The sequence below is a fragment of the Perognathus longimembris genome, chromosome 17 (assembly GCF_023159225.1).
Source record: "Perognathus longimembris pacificus isolate PPM17 chromosome 17, ASM2315922v1, whole genome shotgun sequence".
In the NCBI taxonomy this organism is placed as follows: domain Eukaryota; kingdom Metazoa; phylum Chordata; class Mammalia; order Rodentia; family Heteromyidae; genus Perognathus; species Perognathus longimembris.
The window spans coordinates 51668552-51685317 of record NC_063177.1 but is presented as its reverse complement, the minus strand read 5'-3'; the positions used below and the strand labels follow the sequence as shown (position 1 = coordinate 51685317).

The window sequence follows — 16766 nt, the reverse complement described above, 5'->3', positions numbered from 1 at the left end:
CTCCCTCTTTCTCCTCTCCCCCTTTCTGCCTCCCCACCTCCTTCTCTATGTGTTAGTACTGGGGCTTGAACTTATGGCCTAGTTAGTGGCAGGCACATGGTGGGGTTTTGAATTTCTATTTGTTGACTCAGTGAATAAATAACATAGGTGATTTGGACTTGGGCAAGCTCTGTGAGCATGTACAAAAGTGTCCATCACATTAGGAAGAGGTGTGGGTCAAATATACCAAGGGATTTCTTTCTTTTTTTTTTTTTTGGCCAGTCCTGGGCCTTGAACTCAGGGCCTGAGCACTGTCCCTGGCTTCCTTTTGCTCAAGGCTAGCACTCTGCCACTTGAGCCACAGCGCCACTTCTGGCCGTTTTCTATATATGTAGTGCTGAGGAATCGAACCCAGGACTTCATGTATATGAGGCAAGCACTCTTGCCACTAGGCCATATTCCCAGCCCCCACCAAGGGATTTCTTACATGGGCTTTTCAGAAGCATTCCAAAGAGACGTCTCCTGAAAATCTGGGGAAAGATGAGGAGTCACGACACCCTGAGACTGGAGGGAGCCCCACTGCTTTCCTTGGGTTGATTTTGGTGGGTGCAGGGCTGGAGTGTCAGGGACTGTCATCATGGCTGGATGCAGGGGAGGAAGCGCAAGCCAGGCGAGTGACCCAGCAGGCACGGAGGCCCTGCACATGGTCAGTGTTAGCAGCATGTGCTGGGGTTTGCTCACGGCTGTGGACACTCCAAATAGATCTGGAACAAGTGGCATCGGTGGACAGCTACTGTATCTCGTGCTCCAGGAATTATTTCCTGGATTTTTCGTGTGTGTGTGTGTGTGTGTGTGTGTGTGTGTGTGTGTGTGTGTGTGTGTGTGTCAGTACTGGGACTTGAGCTCTGGGCCTCAGACTCTCAGGTGGCTTTTTCTACCGCTGAGGCTACGCGTGCACTTCTGGCTTTTTGCTGGTTAATTGGAGATAAGACTCACACATGCTTTTCTGCTTCATCTCAGTCTCCTGAGCAGCTAGGATTCCAGGTGTGAGCCACCAGTGCCTGTCCAGTTTCCTGGGATTTTAAGAGCTTTTCCAGCCTGAGGGGGTTCACAGAGCCCAAGATGCTCGACTATTCTCCAACTATCCTCAAGCATAAGGGCAGGTCTGAGTGACTGCTTTTAATTCAGCTTGTCCTGAGATTTACAGAGCAAGAAATGTCTGTAGAGAGATCTTTAAATGGAAAAGTTGAAAGCAGAGCAAAACTTACATTGAGATAAAGTATAAGAACAAAAGTCATAAGGCCTCGGGCCAGGGCATCAATGTGCCATTTTAACCACTAGTGGCCTTATTTTTGAGTTTCACAGCTTGCATCAAACAAGGTATATGGGAATGTATTCATTTAGAATTTAGATAGCAAGGAATTCATCTTTCTGATGATACATGATATAGACTCTCACGGATATCACTGTCATGAAATTTTTTTTTTTTTTTGCCAGTCCTGGGCTTGAACTCAGGGCCTGAGCACTGTCCCTGGGTTCTTTTTGTTCAAGGCTAGCACTCTGCCACCTGAGCCACAGCGCCACTTCTGGCCATTTTCTGTATATGTGGTGCTGAGGAATCGAACCTAGGGCTTCATGTATACGAGGCAAGTACTCTTGCCACTACCCATATTCCCAGCCCATAAAACTCTTGATGAAAATCTGCAGACACACCGAAGACTAGAATTTAACTTGGTTTGATTTGGCTGGAGGAATCTGGCTGCTTCTGCCAGATTAGGTTCTGGTAGCATAGCTAAATTGAGGGGGGAGTAAATCATCTTAGAAAGACTGCTCTATTCTGATCTTTGTGTGTGTGTGTGGGGGGTCAGGTTAGATGGTAGTGGGGTTTGAACTCAGGGCCTGGGTGCTGTCCCTTAGCTTTTTTGTTCAAGGCTGGCTTAAACCATGACTCCATTTCTGGCTTTTTCTGTGGTTAATTGGAAAGAAGAGCCTTTAGGACCTGTCTAATCCAGCTGCCTTGGAACTGTGATCCTCAGATCTCAGCTTCCTGAGTAAGTAGGATTACAAGCATGAGCCATGCACTTGGCTTTGTATTGGGTTACAATGACAGGTGTCAGCTCTAATCCAGCCTGCTTTGTTCAAGCTTACACTAGGGTGCGGAGAATACTGGGGAAGAAGTGAAGGTGAGAGAGGGCAAAAGAGGGAAATGAGCAAGAAATTGAAACTCTCTCATGACGTTTACTTATTTGTGTCTCAGCCATGTCTTGCTGCTGACGGAAGGCCTTGCTAAGGCAGCTTTTAGGTGGTCAGTCAGTGCCTTTGTTGCCAGAAAGAGAATTCAGATATGGCTCCTTGGGGCTGAGTTAAGCGTGGCATTTGCCAGCTTGCTGTCTAGGTTCCAGGAAAGTACATTCTGTGATAGTCAGCTCCCGGCTACTGAATGGCTCGGCACCGACTGAGTGTCTCATTATTTATCATCTGCCTAAAGTTGCTGGAGTTTCCCTCCTTTAGTTTTTTTTGAATTATTAATATTTAAAGATTCCACTTGATAAAAATTGGAGGGGTGAGACGGTCTCCTTTGGAGACTTATGTGACTGTCATTAACTTCCAGAGATAGGCTGTGTGTGTGTGTGTGTGTTTGTCTGTGTGTGTGTGTGTGTGTGTGTGTGTGTGTGTGTGTGTGTGTGTGTTGATCCTGGAGCTTGAACTCAGAGCCTTGCAACTGCTTCAGGTTTTTTGGTGATGAGCTAGAGATAAGGATCTCACGGCCTTTCCTTCCTGGGCTGGCTTTAATTCTTAATCCTCCAGGTGTCAGCCTCCTATGTAGCTAGGATTACAGGTGGAAGAACCAGTACCTGGCTTTGTAGCTCTTACTTTATTATCATTTGTTGCCTTCAATGAAAGCAGGAGCCAACAGCCAATTGGGCCTGTGTGTTGTTCAGGGATCTGGCCATTGCTTTGCCCTTCAGAGAGCAGCCACGTGGCCTTTCCTAGCTGGTAATCCCGCGAGAAATGTTGCCTTTTCTCCCAGGGTGCTGAGACAATGGAACGATGGCTCCCAGTCCCTGGTCTGACCGGGGCCCAGCGCCTGCCCCTCTGCTCATTGGAGGAGTAGCAGAGTCCACATGTGACTCACTTTGGAACTTCAGGCAGACTTTGCAAAATGAAGAATAAGCCATAAAAGCAGAAGGTCTAACCCCCAGAGGCCTTCTGTCCTTGCATGGAAATGTCCCCCTGCGTGGGGGTGGGAGGGGGCTAGAGAAAGTAGAAGCAGAGGAGAGGGAGGTAGAGGATTTCATTGTGTGTGTGTATACACACGCGTGTGCATGTGTGTACTGGAGCTTGAACTCAGAGACTGGGTGCTGTCCCTTAGTTTTTTCACTCAAGGTTGGTACTCTGCCACCCGAGCCACAGCTCCATGTCTGGCTTTTTTGGTGGTTCCTTGGAGATAAGAGTCTCATGGACTTTTCTGCCCACGCTGGCTTTGAACCGCAACCCCCAGGTTCTCAACCTCCCAAGTAGCTGGGACCACTGGTGTGAGCCACCAACTCCAGTCTAGAGTTGTTCATCTTAAGGCACAGTGGGACATGAGAGAGAGAACAATGGAGGAGACTCCACGCCGCAGGGGCTCTGATGTCTCTACATCTTGGCTTGCTTCCTTCCGTTCATTATCCTGCAGCTGGGTTTTGGTGGTGGCCAGTCCCTAAGGGATACTGTTGCTTGGCTCCTCCACCCCGAGACCCAATTACCGGTGACTCACGGCACCTCGGGCCTGTTTTACACCTGAGGCTCTGGAGGCAGAGCCCCGAATCTGCTCTGTGAATGACCGCTCCCCATTGGCATGGATTCGGCCTTGGTGTTTGTTCCCAGGTCAGGCTGATGTTGTCCCCAGGACAAAGCTAGCTTGCCAGTGGTCAGGGACAGAAGCTTCTGGGCCATCCATCCCCTGGGCCACTGGGGGTGTAGGGAGGGATGTGCTGCTGTGATACTGGGAAGACACAGGACTGGCTTGGAGCCCTGAGTTGGAGGCACTATCTTTATTTTTTGTGTGCTAGCACAGCCGCTTGAACTCGGGGCCTAGGCATTGCCCCTTAGTTTTTTCACTGAAGGCTAACACTTTGCCACTTGAGCCACAATTCCAATTCCAGCTTTTGGGTGGTTAATTAGAAATCAACGTCTCATGGGCTTTCTTGCCCGGGCCCGCTTAGAACTGTGATCTTCAGATCTCAGCCTCCTAAGTAGCGAGGGTTGAAGGTGTGAGCCACTGGCGCCCAGCTGTGGAGCTCTAAGCCTTGCATCACTTTTTGAGTCATTTGGGGATAATCGCTCACTTTGAGGGCTCCACTGCTCCTCTGCAAAGTGGGGTTCAATAGTTCCTCCTAGCCCAGGAGAGAGGTGCTCCAAGACCCCTAGAGGGTGCCTGAAGCCGTGAATAGTCTTGAACTCTGTATACAATTTGTTTTCGATGATACGGTTTAATGGATACATTAGGCGACTAAGATTAGCAACAACGAATAACAAAACAGAACAATTATAATAATGTGATAAAAGTTACATGAACTCACTCCGCCCTTCCCTTCAACATTGCTTATTTCCTCACTGAACTATAGTCATGTCTCCGGACCACAGTTGGCCACAAGTAAACTGGAACACGGGTCTATGGGGAAATGGCTGAATAACCAGAAGTTCCACAGGACCCGCAGGCTGCACTTTCAGAGTAACAGAGCAAACTTCTCACCCCAGATCCCAACTCTCTACGGTACCAGTGGTGCCAGTAGTTCCTGGCACAGACCCCAGGACAGGCTGAGTTTTTGTTGTTTTTCTTGGTAGAGGGGCTTGAACTCAAGGTCTTGAACTCGCTTTTACTCAAGGCCGTTGCTCTACCACCTGAGCCCACACCTTCACTCCTGTCTTTTTTTGCTGGTTACCTAGAGATAAGAGTCCCAAATGTGTCTGCCCCAAGCTGGCTGTGAACCACTGCCCTCAAGTCTCAGCCATCTGGGCAGCTAAGATGACAGGCCTGAGCCACTGGCACTCAGGGACATGCCATGCTTCTTGTTGCCCAGGCTCTTGTCCTGCCAACTCTGCTATTTCTTATCAATGGATACCACAATTGGCCCCATTCGTCCCAGGGGAGCAGAGCTACCCACCCTTGTGCCACTTGAGCCAAAGCATAAGATGACCACTCTCTGGCTACTCAGGACATCTGAAATCAGGCATGACGTGAGGCCCACAGCAGGTAGATACACCCACGAGAAGAGCCCACAATGACTGCACAAAGCCAGGCTTGAGCCTTCCAGGACTTTAAACTCCAACAGCAGGAATAGTGATAGCATTTGTAGGGCCCCAAACAAAAGAAAAACGCAGGCTTTCTGCACAGAAAGGACCAATGCTCTCAAGATGGCAACTGTAGAGTATGGAGCCAAGCCTTTGTAGGTCCCTGTGTGACTGGATAGGTTGCACGCCCAGGAAGCCAACCTTATTTGGAGGGCAATCTAAAGTCTTACCTATCATCTGCTCCATATGGCTCTGGGCTGCTCATGCCCTGGTTTCTGACTGCAAACATCCAGGCATCTCTACACTAGCTTCCTCCAATTCCAAAGTGAGGAAGATGGTCCCTTCCTTACAGTCTGAACTCTACTTTCTGGGTATTCATTCCATGCCCGCAAACAGCCGTCCTCCCTAGCAGCTGGCCTATCTGCTTCCTTCGGGGAAACTTTACCCAGCTGCAGGGTGAGGTCCAACTCCACAGCTCCGGTGACCCGCTCACTTTATAGGGTGTGACATCAGCGCATCTGCTAAGGCTTAATAACTCAAGTCTAGTTATTCAGTCTGTATTTGGGATGGAACCCAGGGCCTCACCCTTGCTGGGCCAGTACTCTACCACTTGAGCTATGCCTTTGGCCCAGTTATTAAGTCTTAAATAATAACACATGAGTTCATGTGGAACCATGAAGAGTTCAGTTCGTTTCTGTTTCAGCCATGGGTTATTGAAGACTTAAGAACTGGGAGGCCCAGTCTAACCTAGGATTACCCTAGGGATTCGACTGGCTTTTGCTTGACTAGATTAAAGCTCTTGCCACCCCATTTTCCTTGGAATTCACCCTTTCACAGGGCTTGATCCATGGGACTGGGGGAGTGGGATTGACTTTACCTTCAGAATGTGATTCAAGTTCAGGCCATTTATCTGGATCTATCTACTGGCTATATTGATTTGTTCAGGGGTGAACATCAGAGTCTGCCCTGTGATTGGTTCAGGGTGGACATGTGACCATTTCATCGACCAAAGTGAGTATTAGGTATACAACTTTGGTTGAAACTAGTTGGTAAGGGGCTGGGAATACGGCCTAGTGGCAAGAGTGCTTGCCTCGCACACATGAAGCCCTAGGTTCGATTCCTCAGCACCACATATATAGTAAACGGCCAGAAGTGGCGCTCTGCGTCAAGTGGCAGAGTGCTAGCTTTGAGCAAAAAGAAGCCAAGGACAGTGCTGAGGCCCTGAGTTCAAGCTCCAGGATCCTGGGGCTGCTGAGGGTCATGTTTCCCCCCTACAGAGTTGCCTATCTGTGAGTCAAGCCAAGCCAGAAGAAAGAATATTTAAAAACAAAAAGGGGGCCTAATATCTTCAAAGGGTCATAAGAAATGGAGATGTGGCTGGGAACTAGTGGCTTATGCTAATCCCAGCTCCTCAGAAGTCTGAGATCCGAGGATCGCTGTTCAAAGCCAAATGATAGCAGCTGGAAAACATGGCACACTGACCCTTCCAAGTCTTAATCCCCCTAGATTTCATGCTTAACAAACAATCCCTTGGTTATAAAGTGGCTTAGTGTTTAGAACAATATAAGACTCTTGTGAGACTGATAAACACAAGCTTGCCTGGGAAGATGGAGCCGATCTTGGGTGAGTGAACTGAAGACCATACACTAGACTGCTGCCCATGCTTCTTCGCAGCTTCCTGAGTCCATCTGCCAGGGCTGATTGTGTGTGTGTGTGTCTGTGTGTGTCTTTGCATGTATGCATGTGTATGTGTGTGTAAAGCCAGTGCTTTACTACTTGTGCCCCACCTCCACTTCTACTTGGCTGGTTAATTGGAGATGAGTCTCTTGGATATATCTGCCTGAGCTGGCTTTGAACCTCGAGCCTCATATATCAGCCTCCTGAGTAGCTAGGACTGCATATATGAGACACCAGCTCCCAGCACTGTGTTGGTTTATGAATGATGTTGTCATTTTCTTTTTTTTTTTCTTTGCCAGTCCTGGGCCTTGGACTCAGGGCCTGAGCACTGTCCCTGGCTTCTTTTTGCTCAAGGCTAGCACTCTGCCACTTGAGCCACAGCGTTACTTCTGGCTTTTTCTATATATGTGGTGCTGGGGAATCGAACCCAGGGCTTCATGTATATGCGCCAAGCACTTTTGCCACTAGGCCATTTTCCCAGCCCCGATGTTGTCACTTTTGAATGGCCCTTGGAGGAGAAAAGATTCCTACCCTCTTGAGTAATGACAAACTGTGACCCTCTTCCCTCTCCTGCCCCTGCCCCTCTCCACTTCCACCTTGCTTAGTTCTGACTTTAAGTCAGTGTCTCTACCACTTGCTCATCTGTAAAATGAGATCAAAATAGAGTTGCTAACCAGGCGCCTGTGGTTCATGCCTGTAATCCTAGCTACTCAGAAGGCTGAGATCTGAAGATCATGGTTCAAAGCCAGCTAGCGCAAGAAAATCTGTGAGACAGTGATCTCCAATTAACCACCAGAAATCCAGAAGTGGAGCTGTGGCTCAAAGTGGTAGAGCACTAGCCTTGAGCAAAAGAGCTTAGGGACAGAGCCCAGACATCAAGTTCAAGCTCCATAACCAACCAACCAACCAAAAAAAAAAGACAGCTAAAAGCACACCAGTGCTTATTAAATAACATCTTTATACTGATGTAAAAACCCTTGATAGAAGTGTAAATAAGGGAAGGGAACATGAAAGCTAGAGCAACAGGGAGTCATGGGCCAGGGGGGGTTCTTGAGCCCTGCCCCGTGGCTGTCAGTTTTTACTGGCATCAGTATGGTTCTTGCTGCCCCCAGGGGCAGTCTTGCGCTCTGGCCTGTGGGGCCGCCCAACGGTTAACACTTCAGATCTGTGTGCTGCTCACGAGGCCCCACCAACCTCTTCTCATTGGTGGAGCAAAAGATGGTCCAGGGCTGGTGCCCCTCCCCCCAGCCTATTAGCACTGTAGTGCGATGGGTCTCTATTTTCTCCTGCCTCTCTGGGGATGTTTCCCTTGCTGGGGCAAGTTTAGAGCCACTCCCAGGGAACAACAGTTCAGTGATTTACCAGCCTGGCCTGTACCGCTGGCTGTTTATTTCCAACAGAGAGCTGACTTCCTGCAAATGAAGAAAGTCACAGCCTGTCCCCAGCACAGCTCACAAGTGCCCCCATCTAGCGACCTAGCGTGTCTCACACATTTTCTTAGAGCCCTAGGGACTCTACGGTAAAGGGGAAAATGCTCAGGGGAGGAAGTTAGGAAACTGAGAGGCTGAACCACGTCACCATCACCTCTTGCTAAGTGTATCTTGCAAAAACAGCCAGTGCCTCTGCCCAGGCCAGCTGCTTGCTCCGGGAACTGGGCAGGGCTGACCCCTCGGCTGGAGGAGTCCCGGGGGACTCTAGATGGGCAGTGATATCATAGCCAACCTATTTATCCATAGGCTTTCAGAGCAAGCGAGACAGAAAAACAAGCATTTGGAAACATTATACTGGGAGCAGTTAGCTTTTCTAGGCTTTTAGTTGGTTCCGGAAGAGCCGTGGCAAGCAAGCAAGTATGGCGAGAACTGAGGAAATAGTGATTTGAATGTAAAATCTCTTTCCCTCCAGGGCGCTCATTTCCCTGTGACCAGCACTGGTGTTCCAATGTTGTTGTTTAGTTGGCAAAAATGCCTCCAATGGAAAACAGCGCGGTGGGTGTCGTGTGGTCTTTTGTTGTGGAGTTGTTGTTGGTTTTGCCTCGTGAAATTGTTTTGTCAGAGAAGAGCAAGGCTGTGGTATTTGGCTCCTTCTCTAGGTTCAGTGGTGACAGCTTATGAAGAAGGGCACAGCCTCTTAGTGGACTTCTGCCTGTCTAATTAAAGCCATTCGAGGCTGTAAGAGAGAAAGGGCATTTCAAACTGAGCTCCGAAGAGATGCCTTCTTCCTGGGGCCTCCACTCCATTTGTGTCTTTCTCCAGGCATGTTGGAGATTATGTATACAGTATTATAGCAGTGTGTGTGTGTGTGTGTGTGTGTGTGTGTGTGTGTGTGTGTGTGTGTGTGTGTGAGGGTGCCTTACAGGCTACACACTTGTTGAAGGAAAGACAATCTTGTATGTGTTCTGTGCATGATTCTTGATTTTTCTCCCCCCCTGTGCCTATCCTGGGTCTTGAACTCAGGGTCTGAGTGTTGTCTCTGCGCTTTCTTTTTTTGCTGGAGGTGAGAGTGCTCTACCCCTCAAGGCATCACTCCACTTCCAGCTTTTTGGTGGCTAATTGGAGATAAGAGTTTCATGGGCTTTTCTGCCCAGGCTGGCTTTGAATCACAACCCTCAAATCTCAGCCTCCTGAGTAGCTAGTGTCCTAAGTTCAGGGAAGTTCGTCATATATATATATATATATATATGTATATATGTATATAAAAATATAATATAATATATAATATATAAATATATATTTATATATAAATATATTTATATAATATATAATATATATTTATATAATATATATAATATAATATAATATAATATGTATAATAATATATTATATAATATAATATGTATAATAATATATTATATAATATAATATATATATTTTTTTTGCCAGTCCTGGGCCTTGGACTCAGGGCCTGAGCACTGTCCCTGGCTTCTCTTTGCTCAAGGCTAGCACTCTGCCACTTGAGCCACAGCACCACTTCTGGCCATTTTCTGTATATGTGGTGCTGGGGAATTGAACCCAGGGCTTCATGTATACGAGGCAAGCACTCTTGCCACTAGGCCATATCCCCAGCCCCAGTTCTTCATATTTTGAAGATTCTTTGTACATGCTTGTGGAGTGAATAGACAAAGCACATGAGCTATGGAAGGAGGTAGGAATCATAGGTGATCCTAGGAAGATGGAAGTGAAAGGAGATGAGAGAAGAGAGGAGAGAAGAAGGAAGAGGAGAGGAGAGGAGACAGGAGAGGAGAGAGCCTGACTGATTCCCTGCTTCCTTCCCCACTCACCTATAGGGGGCGCTACAGCAACCTCAGAGGGAGTGGAGACACTGGGTAGACAGCCTATGTCTTTCTTCTATATGGCGGTGTGTGTGTGTGTGTGTGTGTGTGTGTGTGTGTGTGTGTGTGTGTGTGAGCTTTTGAGAAGCTAGAGAGACTGATGTTGGATTAGTACTGCTCTGCCTTCTTGGAACGAGGTTGACCTGTGGGCAGTAAGCACTTGAGTTGAATTCTCTTTGAACAGACTCACTGGCATGTGAGGCAAAAGCCCATCCTTCTCCGAGTACGTCCCTAGAGCTCAAGGTCAGGTGTGGCAGGGCCAGGACCCACCCCATCGGCTGCTCCTGAGCCCCTACCTGCCACTGCTGTCCTAGATGCCTCTTGAGTCAAGGCTGAGAGCAGCAAGGTTGTTCACATTTTAAATTATTTACTTGCATCAAATATTTAGATTTTTAAGAGCAACAGCAAGTCTATTTAAAAACTCCAAGACTGATGGAGCGACTCAATGCTTCTGGAGAGTTCCTAGCATCCAGCCCACACGCTGAGAGTGGGCTGAGTTCTCCAGGCGCCTCTGGGTCAGGCTCCAACTCGTAGGACTAACTAAAGTACAAGCACTATCTAACTAAAATACAAGTACTAGTCCTATCCCAAGGCCATGATCTTCTATCTATCTGTCTATCTATCTTATCTATCTATCTATCTATCTATCTATCTATCTATCTATCTATCTATCTATCTCTACCTACCTATCTATCTCAACCTATAGAGATTTGTCTCTCCATCTATCTAGAGGTAGATATGTACATGTATCTATAGATATAAATAGATAAATATTTGATTTATATAGACAGATATTGTGCTGGTACTAAGGCTTGAACTCAGGGCATAAACACTGTCCCTTAGCTTTGCCACTCAAGGCTGGCACCTATCACTTGAGCCACAGCTCTGCTTCTGGCTTTTTGGTAGTTCATTGGAGACACGAATCTCATGGACTTTCCTGCCCAGGCTGGCTTCAAACCATGATCCTCAGATCCCAGCCTCCTGAGTAGCTAGGATGACAGGCATGAACCACCAGCGCCAGGCAAGGTCCATGATATTTAACATCTGATTTCCATGTAGGTGAATTTTAATGCAAAGTTGCATCATGTTCCATAATCCACCTCTCTGGGGAAAGAGGAAGTCAAATTAGGAAGTCAGGAATGGCTGAGTGCAGAAGCCATGGGTTTTTCATAGGTGGGGACGTGAGAGCTAATGCCCATGGTATTGTACTTTGAAGTGTGTGTGTGTGTGTGTGTGTGTGTGTGTGTGTGTATGTGTGTGTGTGTGAGAGAGAGAGAGAGAGAGAGGGAGAGAGGGTGAGAGTTTTTCTGTATGAAGCTGCTTCTCATAAAACTTCATCAGTTTAGAAAGACTGAAAATTACTAAAGTTGCTTTGAAATCTAGGGGGTGCACTCTACTAACAATCACCCTTTATGGAATGCTTCCTGTGTTGCAGAGATTATGCAAGTGCTTAATATTTATTATATTGTCTATATATCTACACTTGGGAAGTAAGACAGACACAGCTTCTATGTTGCAACTTAGAAAAGCCAGGTTCACAGAAGTCACTCAAATTCACACTGAAGATCAAACGAGTCCAGATCTGGTGTTGCTTCCCTCAAACCATGATGATTTTTCTCTGGCAAATGTTGTAGCACTGCCCTGCATATAATCTGGTCACTCTTTGAAAGTGCTGAAGGATAATTCTTTCTCTCCCTATCATAGTTAAACTCTAGGGAGGTGGAGAGAGAGGTGGTGTGGGAGGTAGGATGGATGGAAGGGTTTCGGAGGAGCTGGCAAGGCTCTATTCCTTCATTTTGGTACTGGTTACACAAATGTGTTCCTTTTCCAATCAAATCCATCAAGGAGAACACCTAGAATTCAGTGGTTGTTTTTTTTTTTTTTGCCAGTCCTAGGGCTTGAACTCAGTGCCTGGGCACTGTCCTTGAGCTTCTTTTGCTCAAGGCTAGCTCTCTACCACTTGAACCACAGCGCCACTTCCAGTTTTTTCTGTGTATGTGGTACTGAGAAATTGAACCCAGACCTTCATGCATGCAAGGCAAGCACTCTATGACTAAGCCACATTCCCAGCCTTCAGGGGTTTTGTGTGTGATATTTCAATAAAGACCATTAAAAAAATTTCCTCTCCTAGCAACTCATGTTGGAGAGAAGACATACTTCTCCTGGTCAATCGATGAATCATCAGAAATTTCTTGGACTCTACTATATAGCGACCTTTAAAAACAATTCAAAAATCTGAATACTCCTTGGTGAAAGCTGGTTTAAGAGAATTGCAATAATATCAGGCACAGCCACAAAACAATTCTAGGAGGCAGCTGTCAGCCATACATGTCAAGGAGAATTTCCTCTACCTACCTGTGCCTTGCTATCACGCCAGCACCACAAAAGGCTTAAAGATTAGCTTCTGATCTCAAGATGTTCATAGCTAAATTTCAAAGACCAAGCATTTACTGTAGTACATGGAGACAGTCTAAACATGTCCTCAGTACTGTTGGAACAGATCTCTCTGTCTCTCTGTCTCTCTGTCTCTGTCTCTCTCTCCCCTCCCAGCTCATGATCCATAAACTCAAAGGAAGAGAAAGTTTTCATGGGCTTCATCTTACATTTCATTTGTAGGTAATTGAGGTGGAAAAGACCACATTGGATCAATACTTAGAAAATCTGACCTCCTAATCCTAAAGCTTTCCAAATGGAGCCTTATATCTATGTATGGTGGTTTAAGATGAAGGGTATCCTTGTATCTAGTCACCAGGATGATTTTGTAGTTGATTGGTAATTATGGGTTTTTTGCTTTCATTTCTTTTAACTGGGATAGATTCATAGCTTAGGAAACACGGATCTTATTCTAGCTTACTTCAAACTAGCACGGTTCTAAAACTTACAGGCTGGAACAGTTGTTACAATTTAGTTTTGAATATTGGGGTTTCAGCACAGGGTTTCAAGATTGCTAGACAGATGCTCTGCCACTTGAACCACCCCCTTCCCAAATCTCGGTTGTCACAAGATTTTCTATTTCTCTGTACCTTACAGCTCAGAGACTCAGAAGGAGAACTATAACATGTACTCACTATCTCATTATGTAACTGTACCCCCTCTGTACATCACCTTGTCAATACAATTTAATAAAAATAAAAACAAAAAAGGAGAACTATAAACTATTCAAATTTGCAGACCCACTTTCTTATTTGTCTCAGAAATAACCAGCATAGCACGGAGTCCTGCATCACTGTCTCTCAGGATTCTACTTCTTCACGGTTCCCAGGTAATGCCATACCTGGTCCATCGACCACACTTTGATGAGAAGTTTAGTAAGGGTAGAGAGAAAAGGAGAGAGGTTTTAGTGCCAGCTCTGTTGTTTGCCAGCTTGTTTTCCTGGGCATATTATTTTCACTTCTCTGGACATTAATTTCCTCAAATATGAACACAAATAGAAAGGGCAAACCAGTTTACTTCAAAGCTTATATTCATATATATTCATATGTGTGTGTGTGTGTGTGTGTGTGTGTGTGTGTGTGTGCGTGCACCAGTATTGGGACTTGAACTCAGGGCTGGCACTCTTTCTTGGGGTTTTCATTCAGGGTTGGCATTCTACCACTTGAGCCACACCTGGCTTTTTGCTGGCTAATTGGAGATAAGAGTCTCATGGACTGGCTGATAAGAGTCTCATGTCTGGGCTGACCTCAGATCTTGATCCTCAGATCTCAGTCTCCTGAGTAGCTAGCATTACAGGTGTGAGTCACAAGTGTTCATCTGCATTCATAAACTTTTCAGAGTGATATTTTAATTAAAACTTCCAGTAGGGGGGGAGGGGGGAATGAGGGACGAGGTAACAAACAGTATAAGAAATGTATCCAATGCCTAACTGTAACCTCTCTGTACATCAGTTTGATAATAAAAATTTGAAAAAAAAAACTTCCAGTAGAACCTTGTACATCTTTGCAGGAAACTAAAAAAACCTGATTGAAAGAAAACAAACTAGAGAACTGGAGGAATATAAGCTGGAGGTTGTGGCCAAGACAGAAGGGATGGGGAGGTATAGTTTCTTATGGCAAACATAAGGCTATGGTTTCAAAGTGATGAATTTTGTTTTCAGAAGTATTACTTAGAGAGGCAGCTATTTTCTTCCCACAGAGGGACTCCAGTGACTGAAAACTGAGTTGCCCGAGACACTTGAATGAAGAGAGTAACAACAGTTTTGAAATAAGCAAGCCCATTCAGAAGGTTTCGAGTGAGTCATGGCTGGACCTCAGCTCTTTGGAGCCACGGCCGAGTCTGCTTTGAATCTATTCGCTTGTCTCTGCTGCTGTCTCTTCTATGTCTAATTTCAGCCAAGTTAGCCGGGAATGCAGGTCTCTCACCCTGACTTCCAGATCTGCTGGGGCTAGAGCTTGTGAAACACCATCAGAAGGAGAAAACAGCCTTGCCCAAGGGCTAGAGAAAGGCAAGGCGTTTGGGGGGGGGCGGGGCAGGGTGTGCAGAAGAGTTCAAAAAGGACCAGGGGCAGGGAGGGAGAAAGGGCCACGAGGTGGTTTATGGAAAGGGAGGGAGGCTCTGAGAACCCCATCCTCCGGACGCAGCCCCTCCCCCAGCGCTCACGCAGCTCCCCTTTAAACCGCAAACGGGAACCAGCAGAAACGATTGCTCAGGGCCATGCACACAGGCTGGTTTCTCTTTAAGTCCCAAAGAAAAAAGTGAGGGAGGGAGGTAGAGGGAACGCGGGTGGCGGCTGCGGTGTCCGGGTGAGGGCCGGGAGGAGGTCTTTACCTTGTGCAGGACGTGCTCCTGGAAGTCAGGGCCAGCTGCGCACTGGTAGGAGTCGGGTCTCTGCAGGTCCATGTCCGGCTTGGGGCCGGCTGCTTCCCGATCTCCTAGCGCTCTGCGTCAGAGCTTGCAAGAAGCTGGGGCCGGGCCGGGCTGGCTGCACTAAAGCTGGGGTCTGAGCCTCGCGGGGTCCCGTCGCACCGGGTTCAGCACCGGGCAGATGGACAGCTCCCGCGGCCGATGCGGCGGCGGCGGCGGCGCGCGCGCGCGCGCGGTACCCAGAGCGCAGCCCGAGGCTCTCCTGCGCCCCGGGCCACGAGAGCTCCCCGAGTCTTGTGACTCCAGGGCGCACGATTCGAGCCTAGTCGGTCATCTGTGCGTTTCTTCCTCGGCTCAGCTCCCAGGATCTCTGGGTTCCTGATAGTTTCATTTTCGGGGGCAGAGAGAGCGTCGGTCACCGCGCAGCCCGGCTCTCCTCGCTCCCCCTCCAGCGCGCAGAGGTGAAGCCCGGCGTGGCTGGCGGCCCTTCCCCTTTGGTTCCCAGGAAGTTGCCTCCCGTAGGAGATTGACCGAGGCTGGGCCACAGGTCTTTGAGCTATGCAACAATTTTGCTTTTTACTCTATTTTCGGAGGGAGAGATTGCCCCGTTTGAAGTGCACTTTCCCGTTGCATAAAGGCCCCCACAAGGTAAGAACAATTGGCCCAGGAGATACAAATGATTAAGGAATATAGAATTGAGAATTCAGATCTTGGCTCTGAAAATGCTTAATTGTGGAAGCTTGAGCCAGTTACTTAATTGTTCTTAAGTATCAAAGAAAAAAACCACCAAAGACATAGTAATAGTACCTGCCTATGGTATTGTGTTGATGGAGTGAGTGAGTTAATCCATGCCAAGACCCCGGGACAGCACCTAGCATGTTGTTTGTGCTAAAAAAATGTGAACTATTATATTAGCAAGGAGATGGAAACTCTAGTGGCCTCACCATTAAACCAGAGGATCACTGTTCAGAGACATTTAACTGTCAGAGTTCCATCACCCTGTGGGCTGTACTCAGAGGGGCTGAGACTGTGGCTCCCAGGAAGCGATGGTTATCTCAATCTATTGAGAGATGCCTAGCCATTCCAGTGGACTACTGGAAACAAATCTGTGATTTTTTTTTTTTTGGTATGTGCCAATAAATACTGGGGCTTGGATGCAGGGCCTGCCTGGGTGCTGGCTCTCAGCTTTTTAGCTCAAAGCTGGTGCTTTACCACTTGAGTCACAACTTCACTTTCTGGCTTTCTGGTGCTCAATTGGAGCTAAGAGAGTCTCACAAACTTTCCCACCTGGGCTGGCTTGGAGCCGCGATCCTCAGATCTCAGCCTCTTGAGTGTTAGGTTTTTAAAGTAGGTAGCTGGTAAAGGAGAACACCACGCGGTATTCAGGCAGGAGAGAACGTTTATTACCGAACTGCTGGTCTGTGGCCAAGATGATCCATGGCCGGAGAGAAGGGAGAGAGAGAGGAGAGAGAGAGAGCGAGACCCCCACCCAGCCCTGATTTATTTAGGGCAGGGGCAAGGGGTGTGGCCAGGTGGATTAGGATGTGACCTCAGGGAAAGGGGAGGTAACTGCCTCCAGGTCTGCAGGTTACCCAGGTAACTGGGTGGAGACTTAATGAGGTGGGGGCATCTGCATGTAGCCCTCAGGGAGAGGACCTAACATTGAGTAGTTAGGATTACAAGTGAGGTTCCCCTGGCACTTGAT

The 16766-nt window shown here is 47.4% G+C and overlaps 1 protein-coding gene across 1 annotated transcript in view; it reads right to left on the bottom strand.

The window, feature by feature from the left end:
- The window catches only part of Rab37 (RAB37, member RAS oncogene family), a 40412-nt gene extending 25315 nt beyond the window's left edge, over window positions 1–15097 (bottom strand). The window contains exon 1 of the mRNA XM_048366409.1: window positions 15026–15097. Within this exon, the coding sequence (XP_048222366.1) occupies window positions 15026–15097 (72 nt within the window). The remainder of the gene's footprint in view (window positions 1–15025) is intronic.
- Window positions 15098–16766: the final 1669 nt, after the last annotated feature.